Here is a 20509-nt window from a genome sequence, read left to right on the forward strand (position 1 = left end):
CATTTATTTGTCTATTTTTAACCTCACCTGAATCAAAATATGAAATCAGCAAAGTTTGTGGTTGAATTTTATAGTTTACAGCCACATAACTTCCCCCACGCCCCCCCCTCCCTACCCGGAGGTGCAGTGGTCTAGTGGAGTTTCATTGGTACTGGGTTCCTAAGGTAGTAGCGTTTCCTTACGGGAGGCTGAGGGCTTCTCCACGTCAATGTAACCGGGAGAGGTAGAAACAACAAAACAACTGGCACTAGACCTCTACGTTCAGAGAGGAAATAATTGACAAATTTTCATTTCCAAAATTATTTTTTTTATATTCAACGTAATTTGGAATATTACAGTAACTTAATTTGCATACATCACAAACCTAATTTGCATATAATAGCAGACGGATGGATGTCACGATGTTTTATTGATGTTCTGCTGTTGGCGATGTTGCTTCAGACATTTCGTCGAACAGAATCTAAAATCATGATATTCAAACGGGACTAGTCCGGTAATATCCGTTCCACATGACCAGCATCGACTGAAATAAACACAAATTGTGACTACTGGTTATTTTCGGTTCTACTGCTGCTGCAGCTGCTGCTGCTGCTGCTGTTACTGCTACTGCTGCTGTAGCTGTACCAGTCCATTAAAACGAGGAACTATTAAATACCTGAGGATCGGGGTGACGCCAGTTTGCGCAGTCACCTGTTGTGATAACCGTTTTTCTGCTGCTAGCGCCCTCTATAGAATAAATAATGAACCACTGATGTAATTGTGACGGTCATTAAAATTATGTAACTATTTAATACAATTCAATATTTTACCTTTTCTCGATCGGACAGTTTTAGGAAATGCTGTTTTTCTGCTTCTTCCGCCATTTTTTCTGAATTTCTAACACGTTCTTCCTGTACGGGTTACAACAATGAGCGAGAGCGTTTACGTGAAATAGTGTTACTCGTATGTTTTCACAGCAATTCAAACTCTTCTCACCTTTAATCTTTCTTTCTTTGCTTTTTTGTTTATTTTCCTTCGTTCAGCGTCTCTAGCCTTACGTTCGGCCTCGCGTTCCTCACACAGCGGTGACGGGATCTGAGCCACGCGGTAGTCATAGCGATCGGGATTACGACCCATGAATCGACGCATCTCGTCGCGGACTCGTTTTCCGTCTGCCGACACGTACGCCGGATGACCTTGACCATTCCTGATATAGAATAATCAGACAATAATCTTGAATAGAGCATCATTGACTACAAACCAGCGGGATCACGTCTGTCTCTAGACCTACCTGATAGTTGGATCGGCGCCAGATTCTAACAATGCGCAGACAATGTCCGATTGTCCGTTTCTAGCGGCAACGTGCAACAATGTATCGTTCACCGAACCGAAACGTATCCCATTCAGAACCGACAGTAAAGCATCGTTTAACTGCGCATCAATAGGTGTCGCTAGTTGTTGTGTGTTTGTGTCAATAGGTGTCGCTAGTTGTTGTGTGATTGTGTCGATAGTTTTAAGGAATAGCTCGATATTTCCGAGTTTACAAGCAGTAAATAATTGATCCTTTAAACCAGCATCGCATAGCAACAATTCTACAACATAAACACATATACAACATGATGTCATAGGGAGATATATGGAGGCAGCATCTCGATGATGTCATAGGGAGATATATGGAGGCAGCTTCTCGATGATGTCATAGGGAGATATATGGAGGCAGCATCTCGATGATGTCATAGGGAGATATATGGAGGCAGCATCTCGATGATGTCATAGGGAGATATATGGAGGCAGCTTCTCGATGATGTCATAGGGAGATATATGGAGGCAGCTTCTCGATGATGTCATAGGGAGATATATGGAGGCAGCTTCTCGATGATGTCATAGGGAGATATATGGAGGCAGCTTCTCGATGATGTCATAGGGAGATATATGGAGGCAGCATCTCGATGATGTCATAGGGAGATATATGGAGGCAGCTTCTCGATGATGTCATAGGGAGATATATGGAGGCAGCTTCTCGATGATGTCATAGGGAGATATATGGAGGCAGCTTCTCGATGATGTCATAGGGAGATATATGGAGGCAGCTTCTCGATGATGTCATAGGGAGATATATGGAGGCAGCTTCTCGATGATGTCATAGGGAGATATATGGAGGCAGCATCTCGATGATGTCATAGGGAGATATATGGAGGCAGCTTCTCGATGATGTCATAGGGAGATATATGGAGGCAGCTTCTCGATGATGTCATAGGGAGATATATGGAGGCAGCATCTCGATGATGTCATAGGGAGATATATGGAGGCAGCACCTCGATGATGTCATAGGGAGATATATGGAGGCAGCATCTGGATGATGTCATAGGGGGATCATTAGGAAGGTCTGTAATTTGTAAAATAGAAGAGCTTAAAGCTGGCTAAAATATGTGTTATAAGTTAAAACTAACCTTCATCATTTGTTTCCTCATTCACTGTATTTTCATCATCGTTATCGCCGACATTTTTTTCCTCTTCTCGTTTTTTCGATTTCTTCTTGTTTTTCTTCTTTTTACCGCGAGAATGAGGAGAATGAGGAGAATGAGGAGAATGAGGAGGAGGAGGAGGATGAGGAGGAGGTATTTCAGTGTTTTCGAACTCGTTTAAATCCCGCGCGAGATTGTGTAGTTCATGTACGCTGAATAAATTCACTGATAAATCATTTTCTACAACAAACAAACAACAAACAAAATCATAATTATCAATTTCTGATGAAATCATTTCAAACGATATTCTATTACGTACGATTAATTTCAGTAATTTCCACTTCATTTTCTGTCGTCTCTTGTTTCGATTTCTGCGAAGTTGATTTATCTTTTTTTGATGATGTTTTCGTCGGACTCGCGACAATCACTTCCTCGATATTCGTCACTTTTCCTACAAATATAATATCGGTTTCAATGATCGGTACTGGTACACACCACCAGGTGGCGTAACTTTCAGCAGTGATAATTAATCGATGATTTTAGTAACAGACCGTAACAGGTGACCGTGTTGAGAATGTCGTGAACGCGTTTTAATTCACTAAAAGTCGGACGTCTCGTCGGGAACGGAATGAATCGGATTCGAGCGTCTTTCTTATCGAGGGCCGGAGTTTTACCCCCGAAAAATATCGATTTATTGTTGCTAGGCGCCCGTATAAAAATACGAGAACAACGCGATAGATCATCAGACCACGACTCAATCACATCCGTTATATCCTGCAGAAATACAATTTGATGATGTCATAGGGGGATTTATGAAGGCAGACATCTTTTCTAGGAGTGTCTATAGTTCAAATCACAAGTAGACAAATTTGATGATGTCATAGGGGGATTTATGAAGGCAGACATCTTTTCTAGGAGTGTCTATAGTTCAAATCACAAGTAGACAAATTTGATAATGTCATAGGGTGATAGAGGCAGACGATGGTGAATAATGGATACCTGTGTTAAAGCTATCTCGTTATATCTCCGTAACGACGCTCCCGCTGATTTCGGGGCGTTACCGCCCTGGTTGTCACGACTACTCTGCGCTGTACCTCGTTTTGCACGTACTGTATACCGGTGAAACGTTTTATGTTGAACGACTTCATCTCTGTTAAATACAGAGTGCAACAAAAATAACATTACGATTTCCAACATAAACTGAGAACGCGGTTCAAAAGTACTTACTTGTTAAAGATACCCCCGGCAAAGTGACCTCCTCCAGTTAGGAAATAAGCCCACTGTAGTTTATCAGGAATTGCATGAACTGCTTTTAACAAATTACACGACTGATCCTAAAATAGAGTTACAGATATGTGGAATGAAATCTTTCCAACCCTCACACTGTAGAGTCAAATATTGGATCCATTTACTGTGGAACTGGATCCAGAACTGTAGAACTGACTCCACTCACTGTGGAACTGGATTTAATTTACACTTTACCTTTTTGCCATGAAGCACGCAGCGATGAACAGAAATCAATTCATCTTCTACATTTCTAAAATAAACTTTTGGTTGCCGTCGGAGATAAACCTGTACGGCAGACGGAGCCTCGTTCTCATCGTCGCTGATGGTCGACGACGATACTAGTTTAGAATCATTCCTCTCATCTTCGCTTTCATCGGAATCAGAACCAGATAAACTGGACAATCCATCACCCTCTGAAATATCAGGGAATCTTAAATAAATAGAGACTAGAGTCGAGGGGGGTTAAGGGGGTTAAGGGGGGTAAAGGGGGAATACGATACCTGCGAGCTTCTCAAAATCATCCTCCGTAACCGATGGTAACCCTTTCAACTGTTGCTTTAAGTTAAATCTATGCCAGTCGGATTTATAATGAAATCTCTGAAATCAATACGTAAAAATTATTAAGTTATTTTCAAATATTTATCATAATAATTAATATAATTATAATAATTAATAATTACCTGTTCGTATTGATTGTCGAAATGTGATTTACAAATAGAACACGTCATTGATTGAGAGATTGTGTGATTTATAACTACTGAAAAATAGATACAACATCATGAGGGGTTAAATACATGAACCGCAAGTACAGGAAGAGTTCCCTCCTTCAAACAGAGATTGAACCTGATAACACTGTGACAGCACCCTAGACAGTTACCTGTCCGGTCCAGGAAGAGTTCCCTCCCTCAAACAGAGGTTGAACCTGATAACACTGTGACAGCACCCTAGACAGTTACCTGTCCGGTCCAGGAAGAGTTCCCTCCCTCAAACAGAGGTTGAACCTGATAACACTGTGACAGCACCCTAGACAGTTACTTGTCCGGTCCAGGAAGAGTTCCCTCCCTCAAACAGAGGTTGAACCTGATAACACTGTGACAGCACCCTAGACAGTTACTTGTCCGGTCCAGGAAGAGTTCCCTCCCTCAAACAGAGGTTGAACCTGATAACACTGTGACAGCACCCTAGACAGTTACTTGTCCGGTCCAGGAAGAGTTCCCTCCTTCAAACAGAGGTTGAACCTGATAACACTGTGACAGCACCCTAGACAGTTACCTGTCCGGTCCAGGAAGAGTTCCCTCCCTCAAACAGAGGTTGAACCTGATAACACTGTGACAGCACCCTAGACAGTTACCTGTCCGGTCCAGGAAGAGTTCCCTCCCTCAAACAGAGGTTGAACCTGATAACACTGTGACAGCACCCTAGACAGTTACTTGTCCGGTCCAGGAAGAGTTCCCTCCCTCAAACAGAGGTTGAACCTGATAACACTGTGACAGCACCCTAGACAGTTACCTGTCCGGTCCAGGAAGAGTTCCCTCCTTCAAACAGAGGTTGAACCTGATAACACTGTGACAGCACCCTAGACAGTTACCTGTCCGGTCCAGGAAGAGTTCCCTCCCTCAAACAGAGGTTGAACCTGATAACACTGTGACAGCACCCTAGACAGTTACTTGTCCGGTCCAGGAAGAGTTCCCTCCCTCAAACAGAGGTTGAACCTGATAACACTGTGACAGCACCCTAGACAGTTACCTGTCCGGTCCAGGAAGAGTTCCCTCCCTCAAACAGAGGTTGAACCTGATAACACTGTGACAGCACCTCAGTCAGTTACCTGTCCGGTCCAGGAAGTATTCCCTCCCTCAAACAGAGATTAGAGTTCCCTCCCTCAAACAGAGATTGAACTACGAGACTCTGTCGAAGCACCCCCTTTAGTCAGTAACCTGTCTGTGGTTTAGTTTCATGATCGGATATTTTCAGGCCTATATCCAATTACAAAAACTTACCACCAACGATTAGCTAACTAACTAATGAGCTGATTAGACTGTGTCAGTTTGACCTAGTAGTTTTAATAGCAGGTTCTGTTTACCTGGTGATACATTCTCATCAGCAGGAACTGATTCAATCTGCAGCTTCTCTTCAGGTGTAGCTAGTTTAGACTTGTGTTCGTTCCCGGTGACCAGCTCTAAACCTTGAAATAATTCCACAATCTGTTTTGAATCACTCAATTTTACGAACGTCCGACCTGAATTGTTGTTCCCGCCAGCAGCAGTAGTTTCAGCAGCAGTGGTAGCTTCAGGAACAGCAGTAGCTGCTTTAGTGGCAGTCGCCATTCTCCAAGTTATAATCTGAATAAGCGTTGAGACTGATAAACCAGCGCCTGTTAAGAGTACTATACTGTTTACTTGTAGATCACGAACGGTTATGAAATTATTCAGCTGCGAATCTGAATTTATTTCTTCACAGCCCGCAAGGGCCGAACGAACAAGGCCAAAAGGGGTATTGCGCAATGTCAATCTAGTATTGAGTCATGCATTAAAACTTTGTTTGAGGTCGAAATTACTTCAGTTCATGAAACATCCGGCCATTAAAATATTCAACTACAGTTTAACCAGCAAGTTATCACAAGAAGCAGTGATAAAGGTCTGACTTTCATTTTCTAAAACATATGTTTCAGAATAAGGGACAACTGATAAATGTGGAAAGCTATATTAGTTCAGCGATTCGCCGCTATTGATAAATAGAAGGGCAGCACCTGACGGTCAAAATCTGATACGGGATATTCCTACTGCGGCATGCGAGTAATTAGAATGAACTTACATTCGTACTTTATTCATCTAAAAAGTATAATTTCATAAAAACTAAAGCTTTAGTCATAGTTAATTTTTATTTGTGAATGAGTTTTAGGATATTTTCAATAGAACTCTTTCGCGTAGCGAATGTGTAACGAACATCGATGTACACCGACAGCGTACTGATTACTCACATGCCACAGATAGAATAAGTGTTACGATCATCCTCGAATCCCGATATTACGGTTACTGAAATCTTGGAGATGATTACTCCAGATGAAATATAGCAAGGGTTGATGTGCATTCATACATGAGTACTCTATCACAAGGGTCGACGGTCTATTCAGAATTACAGTACTCTGTCGACACCATTATGCCAATTTAAAGCTGAATCATAAACTAATTGAACACACTTGAACAAAAGGCGCGATGGCTGCGTGACGGATTAAACGGATTAATGCCCGGTCGGGTTTAGTGGGATTATAGAAATAGATCCATTTTATGACCCGGAATGACAAAAACAACCATAGAAATTTCAGCAATTGGCTCTTGAATCGTCGAAACGTTGAAAAACTAAAAGCCCAAGGAATACAGGGTACGTGGTGGTTCCAGACGTGCCCCCGACCCACCACCCCCCCCCCCCACCCCCCGGGACTATTTTGCGGAGCAAAGTTTTTGTTCTAGCTAGTTTTCTGGACGGGAGCCGCAAATTTAAATTGAGTTACGGAGGATTGACTGAATCTTCATCACAAAACAAATTATTTTCTATCTATTATATTGCACTAAAGTACGCCGGAATGACCAGCAGCTCGCCATCCAATCATTGCTTTTATTTGTCCCCCCAGTTTTTCAGAATGCTGGATCGCCCCTGATTCTAGAACGTTGAATAAACTACTTCAGCTCATGGAAGAGTTGTTAACTATTTCGCAGACGGCTCCACGCGCAGGAATGACTCGATCCGCGCCTGGCGTCGCCGCTCATTACTGGCAGTAGTACTGCGACAATCCCAAACAATACAACTCTATATAGCTATACCGTACTGTCATACACAGACAGGACTCTACACATACCGCCGTCTGTCGTGTGACTGTCCTGGAATATATATATATATATGTATATAACATTATTTACTGTAGTCTGATCAAAACCGTAAGTTTTATGTGTTTTACTATGTCAAAACTCGCTCGTAGGGTAAAAAATCTCCATAAACTTCGTGTCCTCGTAAAGTCTGCAGAAATGTTGACAAACGTAATTATGTATTCTTATCTTGATTACTTCACTTCACTGAGATCTGGGTTCAACTGCCCCTAATAAATAGTCCAATCAACTTTAAACAACTTTTGTTTATCGTTTCCAATGATTTGAAGATTCCGACATTTGAACCGTTGCTTCACGCGTGCGCGTAGCTCTACTCACAATTAGGTTTCTTTATTTTAAGTTCAGGGTCCAGTTTCTCAGTGGTGAATCAAGTCCTAAAGTGATCTTAAATCTGATAAGATCGCATGTGAAGTTGTTATATAACAAAGATGGTTTTAGAGTAGTCATAAAGCTAAGTCTTTACTATGCACCCGGCCCGGGGCTTCGATTATCTAAGTCATTTTTGTTCTATAGCAAGTCTAACGACTCGCAGAGACGTGTCGATAAAACCCGTTCTCTGATGTAAAGTGCGACCACCGCGTCGAAAAATGGGTTCATTTTTGTCAGTAGCTACAACCAGTCGACTCTTGTGAATACCTTTTGACCCAGTCAATAATTGTATCGTTATTTGCGTCAAAAGCAGATAAAATCAAAACAAACGAATCACGCATTTTACTGCGACCGATTTTTTGGAAATTGATAAAACGTTTAAGTTTTCTTTGAAAGATAACTGTTGACGCTGGTTCTGAGTAGGTAAGGCCATAGTTCGGTGACCTCAGGGACAGATAAGCGTCGAGTCCTTGTCATATATAAACAAGGTTTACTAGAAATGTTTGTATTGTATTGTGTTTCGTCCCGTGCGGTAAGACACTGTGAGAAAAACTATTTTTTTGTAAAATACTTTTGAGGAGAAATATCGCGCTTTGCGATATATACTGTTTAAAAACTGTTTGTTTCGTGATAAGTCAGAGTGCACCAGGACGTGAAAATGAGAACTAATGCAACACTACTTATTTCAAAATTATTTCTTTAAGATTTGATGAGTTTCACTTGGCAATCGACAGAACATGAAAATAACGTTCGCATTTATACGTCTGCTCGGAAAAGCGCTCTTTACTGGACTCGTTTTGGTCATCGTCGCCGCTGTGACGTCACAAAGACGCCACCAAACGAAAGGTAAGTACATTAAAAACTCGGGGTCCAATGCGATGGTAAACTATAGGCAACCTTTGAGCACAACTGGCCCTGATTATTCACAACCATTGATTCAGACTAAGCCGTGAAACTTTTTCTTGCGATATTTGCATTTTTGTGAGTTTTCCTTTTTAGATGATCAGAATTTCCATACACGCCACCTATTAGCGACCACTGCCAACACGCCCGTTACTGCCACGATTAGATTCACTCCTCTTGGTCGATCTAGTAACTGCACTGCCCGGGCCAGTCATCAGTTCCCGGACGATTTCGCGACCTTGACTGAGAAACGTCACGGATGGATTGTCGTTCACGTGTTTATCAGTTTCTACGCGTTCGGCGCACTGGCGATCGTCTGCCATTCGTACTTTATTTCATCACTAGAAGTTTTATGCCAAAGTAAGAAAATTCCGCATCGTTTGTTCGACACTAAATCCTATAAACACAGATTCCATCTTCGCTAACGTGTTTAACCCGCAAATTGCGTTTGATGACTTTACGTTTTCGATATGGGCAAATTCAAACTTAGCTTCCGGTCACGTGGGACCCAATACTCCAATCATCAAATATTTTCCAACACTAATGTTTACGCCACGACCAAGCAGTTACAGTTATATATATATATATATAAGTCCTACTGACTATATTGGACGTGAAAATAATAATTGTTATGATGAATATTTGATCAATATCACCATTAATAGAATATAAATCCAATGTTTAAATTGTCATCAGTCAGAAATTGTACACGATTTGGTTCCTCTAGGATGTAACATCGCTCAGGATATTGCGGGAGCCACATTTATGGCGGTTGGTACATCAGCTCCTGAACTGGCTACTGCTATTATAGGTAAGATACCACGACTGCTGCTGTTGTATCCAGTCTGCTGAACGAGAGATGATGTTTATAAGATTTTGTGCGTTTGTTTTTGAAGGTGTATTTGTAACTAAAACGAATGTCGGTTTGGATACTGTCGCCGGTTCAACCGTGTTCAATCTGTTTTTTATAACCGCGATCTGTTGTTTATTCGCCACGTCGGTAAGTGACAGATTGTCAGAAATATTTCACATTTTGCTATCAGAATCTGTGCCACAATACCGGCCAGTAATTAGAGAATCGGGAATTGTCACCACACTTGACTGGTCACCGGTTACGACACCTGACTGGGCACCAGTCACCACACTGACCATACTAACTTATAAACTCGCTCAGTCACTACTGGTCTCTGGCCTGGTGGTTAGCATGCTCGTCTTGCATGCTGTGGGCCGCAGGTTCGAGTCCAGCTAGGGTTAGGGTTACGACCTAGGGTTAGGGTTACGGCTTTGCTAGGGTTAGGGTTACGACCTAGAGGGTTATGTGTCAGCTTCTTACGGCCTGTATTTTACGGTCGTCGACTGTGGTTGGGTTCGGCTCAAGACCACATGATTTTTTTTCTTAATCCAACAAAATATTCTCCTGTTTCTATAGAAACTGAAGATAAAGAAGTGGCCTGTGGCACGTGACTCGTTTGCCTTCATCATCGCTGCCTTGACCTTGTTTCTAGTCGTTGTGGATGGAATAGTCACGTGGTATGTAACGATATCAGTTTCCTGTGAGCTGTTGATAGTTTCTATTGAACGTTGTTAAAACTTGGTTCATATCGCGCTATGGTTTCAGGTATGAATCTCTGATCACGTTGCTCGTGTACGGATTGTATATAGTCCTAATGTCGTTCAGTTCGAGATTAGAACGATACATCGAGAACAGACGAACGAGGAAAATCATCGGCAAAACCTTTCATCGTTCTCTGTACGAGGATGAATACGATGAAACATCGTTTCTATTGGGATCGTCTGACACTGAGGTGAAGACTTACACAGTGGATCAGCAGCAGATTATAATAGTTCCAGAACAGTTTGATAATTCAATAGATAAAAGTGTTCTAATAGTGCACGAGTATAGTGGTGGTGTTACCCCTCAGAGAGAGGGGGTCGCCGAGATTACAGAGGAACCAGAGTCTGCGGCTACCTCAGATGGAAACTCTGGCGAATTGGAAACTCTTAGCCGAGTGGTCACCTCCGAGGTTGGAGCCACCCGAGCTGGAGCTGCTGCTGCGACCAATGGCGGTAAACATGCGGTATCGGCGAGTAGCACCACTGAGGAGTCTAAACTAGACAGCATGTCCGATTTACTATCAGAAGGTACCACTATTAATAGTCACTCAGCAGATCCAGTTCCATCGGTTGTGAGTTTTTAAATGTAGGCCCTAAAATTGGAAAATGGTTTGAATAAAAACTCAAAACTGTGAAACTCGTTCTGGATCTTTACAAACAGCTTCGTTATAATCACGTGACACTCTGTCTATTGTAGGTGATTCACTCGAGTATCGAAGTCCTGTAGCTCCCCCTAGCGGTCTAGTCGAGAGGATAATCTGGTTGATATTTCTACCGGTGCACGTGACGTATTACCTGACGATTCCCGATTGTAAACGTCCCGGATGTTGGAGTCGTCTGTACCCGTTGACCTTCACCGCCGCCATGTTGTGGATCGCCGGTATTTCATACGTGTTGGTTTGGATGATTGAAATTATCGGTAAGAATCTAAAAAACAGAAATCAGAAATATCTGAGAAATATCATTTACAACCACTCAATTCCGAATGACCCTGGAAATTTCTCCCCAAGACTTCAGTTTAGAATAAGGTGAAATTGTGAGCACATAATCATTCCTAATTTCAACCAGGAAAGTGCTCAAACCGGAATGCGCTTAAATGCATCTAATTTGTCTAAGTAATTACAGGCCGCATACGCGTGTAAGTAACGACCCAATATTCCATGTGCGCCCCTATCGGCCCCTGGCTTGTACTTAAAAACTCGGTTCATTATTTATTTATTCGATTATGTGTAAAAACTGAATCGTTAATTCTTCAGGTGAAACGTTTTCGATACCGGAATCAGTTATGGGTATCACGTTCTTGGCGATCGGCACGAGTTTACCAGACGCTGTATCCAGTTTATTAGCCACCAGAATGGGTAAGGACGAATTTACTAGAAAACCTCAGTCAGTTTCAGCTGATTAATTATGTGACGTGGATTAATGAAGAATGAATGGAATCTTTTGCTTGCAGGTTACGGAGATATGGCTGTTTCTAATATAATCGGCAGTAATGTTTTCGATCTGTTATGTTCGGGATTACCCTGGCTAATCAGTACAGCTATAGTGGATCCCAATTCGGTAATACCTGTAGCCGGCGGTTCACTTCTCTTCACTCTCATCTCCCTATTCGTTACGAGTTTAGTGACGATTGTAGGATTCGTTATTTTCAAATGGAAAATGACGGTTAAATTAGGAATTTATAACCTCATCTGTTATTTACTGTTTGTCATGTTCGCGCTGTTGTATCAGTTCAACTTTTTCGGAATTGTGAATTTACCGCTGTGTCCATCGTAAACATCTCCCGACCTGGTTGCTGATTGGTCCACTGGATCTCAAAGCCTCGCTGATTGGTCCACTCGATTGCAAGCAAGATGGTAGAGAGTACATAGACCAAAACGAACTGCCGCCTTTTAGTGTTTGATGTGAAGACTTTTTTTCATGTAACGAGTGAAGAATAATCTTTAGTAGTTGTTTGATAGTTAATGCTTTTTTAATATAAATAAAAATATTTTTTCAAAGAATCGTATTTCAGTCTTTTTCTATTCATGATGAACCGGACATTCCGCATATCCGAAACTCCGACCAATCAGACCACTCCGATTATGATTAATGCAAATTTATTATAATTTATGCAAAACTTCAAACGACAAAAGGATAAATTACTTTCAGTAAAATTTATGAATTTATTCACATTTCTTAATACATTGTAATATTTGATTTTCTATTTACATTTTCTATCATTTATTTTATAAATCTACATCACTCACTTGTTTCATTGTTTGTTTAACACACACAGCGGACCTGAGCATGAGGCTGACGGGTTCATGCAGACCCGTAGAGCAGCAGCAGGAGGCTGAGGGGTCCCTCAGACCCGTACAGCAGTAGGCTGAGGGGTCCCTGCAAACCCAGCCGCAGCAGTAGGCTGAGGGGTCCCTGCAAACCCAGCCACAGCAGTAGGATGATGAGGATGACTGGTCTAAAGTTTTGAATGCTGCACCTGAGGACCTGAATACAATTCACCTGAAAATATGTGAACAATTCAAACTATTGTAATTTGTTTAGATCAATTGAAAATCTTTAGCTACAAGTGACGATAAGTTATGAAGAAAGGCTGTTAGGTTGAGGGTTCTAACTTCAGACCAGACGCTAGTTTGTGTTATATGAAGGAAGGCTGTTAGGTTGAGGGTTCTAACTTCAGACCAGACGCTAGTTTGTGTTATATGAAGGAAGGCTGTTAGGTTGAGGGTTCTAACTTCAGACCAGACACTAGTTTGTGTTATATGAAGGAAGGCTGTTAGGTTGAGGGTTCTAACTTCAGACCAGACACTAGTTTGTGTTATATGAAGGAAGGCTGTTAGGTTGAGGGTTCTAACTTCAGACCAGACACTAGTTTGTGTTATATGAAGAAAGGCTGTTAGGTTGAGGGTTCTAACTTCAGACCAGACACTAGTTTGTGTTATATGAAGAAAGGCTGTTAGGTTGAGGGTTCTAACTTCAGACCAGACACTAGTTTGTGTTATATGAAGAAAGGCTGTTAGGTTGAGGGTTCTAACTTCAGACCAGACACTAGTTTGTGTTATATGAAGAAAGGCAGTTAGGTTGAGGGTTCTAACTTCAGACCAGACACTAGTTTGTGTTATGTGAAGGAAGGCTGTTAGGTTGAGGGTTCTAACTTCAGACCAGACGCTAGTTTGTGTTATATGAAGAAAGGCAGTTAGGTTGAGGGTTCTAACTTCAGACCAGAAACTAGTTAGGGTGAGAAGTGTTTGTACTTACCCAGTAAATCACCTAGCACATGAAACCTATCCGACCCAAATATCATATGTGTTTCACCATCTTCAACTTTAGCAACGATTGTAGGAGCTCCAAAAGCCTGCAGCGAAATAAAATTAACAACAATATCTTATAGAGGTTAGCTCCGGCTTTAGGTCAATCATAGTCAATCGATCAAATCGTTAGGGGTTAGAGGGGTAGGTGAAGGTCTCCCTGGGTGCAACATTCATATGTAGAAGAATACATTTGAAACTCAAGAAACATTGGAACCAAATTTTGACAATCGCAACAATATGGCCACCAGTCCACCCCCACAATGTGGCCACCGCTGCACCACCCCCACAATATGGCCACCACTGCACCACCCCCACAATGTGGCCACCAGTCCATCCCCACAATATGGCCACCACTGCACCACCCCCACGATGTGGCCACCAGTCCACCCCTCTAATAGTTACTTAAATCTGACACAGTGCTACTCACCCCAACTCGAATCTGTGCCAGGATTATTTTTGGATTGAAAATGTATGACGAAAATGAGGGTTTTTCCCCCTAGGGATAAAAGAGACAGATAAAAAGAGAACCATTGAACGAATGACATTGATGATTTTGGCACCCGGGGGGTTTAGGGTGAACTAAATTAGTCTGTTCAACTCACCCCGTATCCTAAAGCCTCCTCCGTGTATTCCTTCAATCGATCTTTCACCGGTTGTGATTTAAAGTTTGTTATAGCGTCGTTGATCACATGTTCGGACAAACCAGCTTCTTTAGCCGCCTGCAATAGAAATTCATAAGTGTTTTATATATGATAATCTGTGCAAAATTTATCATAATGTATGCAAATTTATATAATTTATGCAAATTGATTATTATTTTTACAGATTTATCATTATTTTTGAAAAATTCATTATGATTTATGTAAATAGGCTGATTATATAGTTTACATACCGCGATGAAACTTTCTTCTTTAGTGATGTCTTCATCCTGAAAAAAATACTTATCTTATGATGATTTGATATCTAAACTTCATAATTTATAGAATTTGACCGAGTTACATAGTCATATTTGTCAGATTTGAACCAGGAGTTAAAATATCATTTCAGAAATGAAATAAACTAAATTAAAATGTTGAGCAAAACTTAACCTAAAAACTTTAAACCTGAGTCCAGGGGGCTGAAGTTGCTGAAAAGATGTTTTAAGATAACCAGTAGATAAATACCATAGTAACAATGAACTTTTAATTGTCACTTATGTCCAACTATCCACTGGTAAGACTCCAACCAACTTTTCAGCAACTGGTTCCAGATATTCAGGGAATAAAGAAAAAATAAAAATTCACTGACCCTGTTCCAAATACGGAGCCACATTTGGCGTGAAATTTCTTCGGTGAATTCTGGATTTTTCATATCAACAGCAGTTATAAATCTCATAGCTGATAAACTACCTCTCTTAAACATCACCTCAACGGGATCCTAATATAATAAATATCACAGAAACATTCATCACAGGCTTCAGGTTAAATCTCAATATCAGTTATGTTCAGAGAATGAAAAGTTACCTTTGGAAATTCCAGCGGAATTTGGAAATGTTTGCGCAGATGTTGAATGTCGTTTCCCATATAGACAAATTTACTCATATTGAAACCAGGAGGTTGATTTTCTGATAGAAAAACATTAAAAACTATCAGTAACTAATGTTTGTTTCTTAGGCTTTACTTTGCTTGCATCTTGGTTTCCCAAGACTAACCCTATTGGATTGTTCATTTAACCTCGACTATCATGGACAGGATTCTTTATCATTAAGGCATGAGCACCAATAAGATGAAACTCAGGGGTGTTGGATTTAGGGTGTGCCGACTGACATGATTAACAGTCAATAACTGAACCGTTAGGGGGAAGAAGTCTCTTACAATACTAGTATTATAGCAGAGTTCCTTGAAAGTAAAGAACATTTATTACTAACCAGATCCTTTCATGACACCTCCTAGAAAGAATGGTTTCAGCTTCAAATCCATGCTCTTCCATACTTGTCGATAACGGCACAGAACCTACAAGCATAAGCGAAAAATAAGTAAAGTTGTTTGAAATAAAGTAACTTTAATTGAATTAATTATTCCAACTCCAACTGGGCCTTAATTAAATGATGTCACGTGATGAAACAAAAGTTCAATTATTCAGAAGAGTTGAAACGGATGCTTGAATGATAAAAATGCGATTACCTCGAATCCTATCCAAGAATAAGGCGAAACTACGTCGTAAAACAATTCGACACTTTTTTTACTTATGGGCGCCGCCATCTTGAATACTCAGCTGCCACAGTCGAGTTCTTCGAACCAATTCAATTCAATTTAAAACTTTTGGTCAGCTGCCACAGGTAGATTCTGATCGGAATCGAGTTCGAATCCTCAAAATAACTGTTTTCGGGGCTGCAGTCGGAAAATTAATTGGATAAACGCAAAAGAGGAAATTTGAGTTAGTAGACCTGTCATGACAATTTCATCACATTGTCATTACTTGTTTAATAAATGTGATCTATTGTTTTCTAAATATAAATCGCGGCGATTATTTCTATAGTTTTGTGCCATAGGCGAATAATATCATCATTGATCATTTTTGCTAGAGAAATAATTTCGTTGTCACAGAAATTATCAAACTCATCAATACCACTTTTATTTTCATCCGAAATTATAATCAATTTTTATCGTTTTTAGGTAGGAGACCAACGACGCCCACGAATACGAATTCAACAACCTGCCGCAAACTTTTGTATAGTAAATTGAAGTTTGAATATAAAGCTTTTTAAAGAACGCACTTGTGTTATATTTGTAATTCATTTCACGCAGCTCTCGTCATATCATCATCGATTAACTGGAATTCCGGCGAATACCCGACGCGGGTGACGAAACCGAATTTCAGATATCATTTCATTTGCTTATCGATAGTAGTAACTAATCTAACCGACAATAGATTTTAATTTTCTTATCCAAGCATTTATGTATAGCACCTAAACAATTGAATTATACATTTGTTGTGTCTTTCGAAAAATATGTTTTATTCGCATGCCACAGAAGGAATATCGAGCAGCGTAAAATCTCAACCGTCTAGTGCTGCCTCTTTACATATCGTTGACGGTAAATGTGTGAACTAACTTATTACTCACTCGCCGCAGTAGAAATATTTTACAAGTCGTGTTAGTTCGTGTCTTTACCGCTAATGATAAATGTAGGGGCAGCACTTGACGGTCAATATCTTCGTTAATTACTCTACTACCTAAGGCGTTTTTATGAACACTCGATTAGTACACTCGCGTATGCAAAACGTTTTTATAAGCATGGATTATGTCATAATCCGTCATTTTTATGAACATTGATTATCATAATCGATTAGCATATACTCAACATACTCGCTCGGCCTTTAAAAGAAGGGAAGGGAACCGGGACAAAATAAAGAAATAAATTGGTGGCAATCATCCTCAAACAAACCGTTTCATAGCAGCAGCACCTGACGCCGAATAGAGGATGTACAGAAGCTTCATCAAGTGAATGAGAATCTCCCTTTATACCAGGATTCGACCTCGATTGAAACTCGCTACCGACATTGTACATTTTGACATTCGCGGCAGCACGTGTATAATGAGGCGATATCAAAATGGCGTGCTGTCTTCTAACGTTGACATCGCCAACGCCGCTGCGTCACGATGTGATGTACAAGGGACCCCCAATTATCGCAGTAAGTTTCTCCTTCTTGTATCATATTATCCCTTCAGCCAAGGCCAGGCGCACAGGCTTCTGAGGAACACGACAGCAAAAACCTCACCTAATTTCAAACATAGGCTAGCCATCCTAGAATTTAAGAATCGCCTGGAGCTCAGAGCCGACATATCATCATTCCACCGTCCCTGATATTTCTAGACTACGATGGGCTTCACCTCGACACTGTGTTGTAATGACCAGTGTTCAGCAGGTAACACACACACAATAAGAGTAGCTTACCGCTGATTGCTGCTACATTTGATGTATGGGCTGAATTAAATAGCCTACATCAGTCGATTAATAGAATGGTTCTGAGAGTAACTTTAGCCGCGATCACACGAGCATTGTCCCGTGCCAAATTTGGCCCGGAACAACTGTTCACATGGGTGCCAAATGGGCCCGAGCCTGTTTGGCCCGGACCAAAAACGTTGGACCAAGCCCGAGCCAAATTTTAGCACCAGACAAATGATTGTGTTTGAATTGCAACTGGCACCGGAAATGATCCACTTCGCTTTGTTTGAGTATTGTTTAGTATGGAGTGAATGGTTTGCGTGTGAACGCGCTCTCTAATTTGGCGCGGGCCAGATTTGGCCGGAGCCGGATCCGTGCCAATTTGGCCCGGGCCAAATCGTCTCCGTGTGATCACGGCTTTTCTGTTAGCTCTTGGTGGCACAAATTGTAACCAATGCATAGGCCTATACACAGCTGATATTTTGTCACTAGGAGGGAAATAGGTGTTGGAATTAATATGGAAAGTTTCGTCCATCAGCTCTAAGCCTTTTGGAAGTGCTGGGAGAAAATTGAATTTTTCCCCCACTCTATAGATAAGTAGCTGCTAATGGATGCTTGACCTTGTTTCATGACATCAGCAGAAGGGCATGTACTCAGTTGATCCTACTGGACCTATGGTCCTTCATTTCATCTTTTAAATGTTCTCTTCAATGGTTTCAGAAACAGATAATTCTTTTCATGTTTTTTCATTACTTTCTTGTTTATATTTCATGTTCAACTCTAGATGCAAAACCTAAACTGTGGATAGAAAAACCCCGTGAATAAATGAATTGCAGATTGGAGCGAACAATCTAATTTGTAAGTTTGAATTTTAGATTTGATATTTCTGCAGTTATTTCTAAGGAAAGAAAACAATCTTAGATTTGTCTATTATAGGTATCACTTCAACATGTTCAACGGGAATTTTGATTCAGCACAGGAAAACAAAGAATCACTCTTGGATTTTGCAAAGGACATCAAGGAATCAGTGTTTTACAATCAGACTTTTTTGGTTTCGCGCCGGACATCAGGAATCATTCTTGGAATCAGCACAGGACAACAAGGAATCAGTGTTTCACAGATTTTTTTTGATTCAGCACAGGACATTGGGAATCATTCTTGGATTCAGCATCAGGAATCACTATAGCCTATGTGGAAATTCAAGATAAGTAACATTAATCTTTATTTATCGGTTGTTGAATTGATTTTAAGGGACCAGTTTTATAGTGTTTGTTATAAACCATGTTTTGGAATGAAATCTCAGAAACCTGTTGCATTTATTCAATCATTTCAAATTTCTTTATATCGGTGAATATTTGGCTATAATCAGTTCATGGTTGGGATTATTATTTCAGTAAGCGGGTTTACAGGTTTTCTAAATTGCGATCAACTCAAATGTTATTTCTAATCAATATGAAACTGGTTCCTGATTTCAATAATACAACTGTTATCAATCATGTTCCTTCGTAATAATCAGATCATGTGTATCTTGAGAGTTAGAATTTCTGTAGATTAAACTGCTGTACTTATTTCATACTGATTGAACAGTTACAGATACATGTAACATTGTGTACAGATACAGAGTACAGATCACTGCATTACTTCATCCTGTGATTGAACAGTGATTTAATGTTCTCTCATCTTCATTAGATTCCCATCCGTCTAACTAAAACATCAGAACAATTCAACTCATCTAACCGCTGGGTTTGGGGAGGGTGGGTAGGGTTGGGGGAGGGAAGGGGTGAGGGAGGGTGGGAGGGAAGGGGTAGAGGGAGGGTGGGAGGGATGGGGTGAGGGAGGGTGGGAGGGAAGGGGTAGTGGGAGGGATGGGGTGTGGGAGGGAAGGGGTAGAGGGAGGGTGGGAGGGATGAGGTGAGGGAGGGCGGGAGGGAAGGGGTCTGGGAGGGTGGGAGGGAAGGGGTCTGGGAGTGAGGGTGGGATGTAGGGGTGGGGTGGTAGGGGCATGGTGGGCTGGGGAGAATGGGTGGTGGTAGGACTTTGCAGGGAAGGGTAGGCCCCTATGGGTTTGAGTTTAGGTGGTGTAGCGTGTAGGGTCTCGGTGGGGGTGGTTTATGTGTCAGGTACAGGTGGTTTAGTCGTAGTTATTTTTGGTCTTGAAGTTCAGGATATTTCAGAAAATGTGTCCCATCTTTTTATTATTCTAAGAAAGGATTAATCATTATGAAACACGTGACTGCAACATGTCATGTTTCAGTTGTTATGCATGACAAGCTGTATAACCATCGGCCAATTGGACTCGTTCTATTTCACTGGTTGTTATTTCTATGAGACCTGGGTTCGATCCCCGGCGAGTGCGCACGTTATTTCACCGTCACTTCTCTCAATCGTTATGAGATAATTGCCCCCAGATTTTTGAATTGGGACGTTTCAATTTTTAGGGCTATAATTTAAGGTATTGAATGATCACAAGTTCTGCTCCTTGGCTCCGATCAAATTACGACTTAATGAACAATTCAACGAAACAACAATCATACGTAATAATTACTGTTGATATCTGGCGGTTTACTGATACATTTCCAGCTGAAAGATGTATTTTCTTCTGTGCTATTTTAGAAACGGCTGTAAATACTGAGAACTGTATAGGACGACTTAGAAAATTGTTGACGAGAGTCGAGATGCAGTTCACATTCATCGCTGCTTCCTCTTTTTTCTGCAGATTCCTAGACAGAGACCTACTCTTCATTTTTGGAAGAAGAGTATAGAACTCATTAGAA

The 20509-nt window shown here is 41.0% G+C and overlaps 3 protein-coding genes across 4 annotated transcripts; 1 reads left to right on the forward strand and 2 right to left on the reverse strand.

The window, feature by feature from the left end:
* Nucleotides 1-307: 307 nt before the first annotated feature.
* Nucleotides 308-6395, reverse strand: LOC141911721 (tRNA endonuclease ANKZF1-like). Its single transcript, XM_074802740.1, has 14 exons — nt 5812-6395; nt 4412-4488; nt 4232-4328; nt 3906-4144; nt 3672-3778; nt 3444-3594; nt 2996-3218; nt 2764-2895; nt 2430-2684; nt 1271-1571; nt 976-1186; nt 810-890; nt 656-726; nt 308-523 (listed from the first exon to the last, which is right to left on the reverse strand). Exons 1-14 carry the CDS (start codon nt 6053-6055, stop codon nt 397-399), a joined length of 2316 nt encoding a protein of 771 aa, XP_074658841.1. The 5' UTR covers nt 6056-6395; the 3' UTR covers nt 308-396.
* LOC141911722 (sodium/potassium/calcium exchanger 5-like) lies at nt 6280-12434 on the forward strand. The gene is made up of 10 exons (XM_074802741.1): nt 6280-6365; nt 8686-8827; nt 8981-9244; nt 9612-9695; nt 9781-9884; nt 10314-10414; nt 10503-11026; nt 11196-11417; nt 11755-11856; nt 11952-12434. Exons 2-10 carry the CDS (start codon nt 8719-8721, stop codon nt 12272-12274), a joined length of 1833 nt encoding a protein of 610 aa, XP_074658842.1. The 5' UTR covers nt 6280-6365; nt 8686-8718; the 3' UTR covers nt 12275-12434.
* A 214-nt stretch (nt 12435-12648) lies between these two features.
* On the reverse strand, nt 12649-16057 carry LOC141911942 (glutathione S-transferase kappa 1-like). 2 transcript variants are annotated; one of them, XM_074803063.1, is made up of 9 exons: nt 15972-16057; nt 15716-15800; nt 15312-15412; nt 15097-15225; nt 14702-14737; nt 14412-14528; nt 13757-13853; nt 12938-13000; nt 12649-12901 (listed from the first exon to the last, which is right to left on the reverse strand). In XM_074803063.1, the coding sequence occupies exons 1-8, from the start codon at nt 16047-16049 to the stop codon at nt 12957-12959; spliced, it is 687 nt and encodes a 228-aa protein (XP_074659164.1). In that variant the 5' UTR covers nt 16050-16057; the 3' UTR covers nt 12649-12901; nt 12938-12956. The 2 variants fall into 2 exon arrangements, with proteins under 2 accessions (XP_074659164.1, XP_074659163.1); XM_074803062.1 differs by having other exon boundaries at nt 12649-13000.
* Nucleotides 16058-20509: the final 4452 nt, after the last annotated feature.

The sequence above is a fragment of the Tubulanus polymorphus genome, chromosome 10 (genome assembly GCF_964204645.1).
Source record: "Tubulanus polymorphus chromosome 10, tnTubPoly1.2, whole genome shotgun sequence".
Lineage (NCBI taxonomy): Eukaryota > Metazoa > Nemertea > Palaeonemertea > Tubulaniformes > Tubulanidae > Tubulanus > Tubulanus polymorphus.

Excerpts from the sequence above, each read along its gene's own strand:
- LOC141911721 (XM_074802740.1), bottom strand. The coding sequence starts at position 6,055 with ATGGCGACTGCCACTAAAGCAGCTACTGCTGTTCCTGAAGCTACCACT. Across the intron at positions 3,779-3,905 it reads TAAAGTGTAAATTAAATCCA|GATCAGTCGTGTAATTTGTT; the intron begins GTTCCACAGTGA and ends ACTCTATTTTAG. Across the intron at positions 1,572-2,429 it reads TGAGGAAACAAATGATGAAG|AATTGTTGCTATGCGATGCT; the intron begins GTTAGTTTTAAC and ends TTTATGTTGTAG.
- LOC141911942 (XM_074803063.1), bottom strand. The coding sequence starts at position 16,049 with ATGGCGGCGCCCATAAGTAAAAAAAGTGTCGAATTGTTTTACGACGTA. Across the intron at positions 15,413-15,715 it reads AGGTGTCATGAAAGGATCTG|AAAATCAACCTCCTGGTTTC; the intron begins GTTAGTAATAAA and ends TTTTTCTATCAG. Across the intron at positions 14,529-14,701 it reads AAGAAGAAAGTTTCATCGCG|GCGGCTAAAGAAGCTGGTTT; the intron begins GTATGTAAACTA and ends TTTCTATTGCAG.
- LOC141911722 (XM_074802741.1), top strand. The coding sequence starts at position 8,719 with ATGAAAATAACGTTCGCATTTATACGTCTGCTCGGAAAAGCGCTCTTT. Across the intron at positions 10,415-10,502 it reads GTGGATGGAATAGTCACGTG|GTATGAATCTCTGATCACGT; the intron begins GTATGTAACGAT and ends CTATGGTTTCAG. Across the intron at positions 11,418-11,754 it reads TTGGATGATTGAAATTATCG|GTGAAACGTTTTCGATACCG; the intron begins GTAAGAATCTAA and ends TTAATTCTTCAG.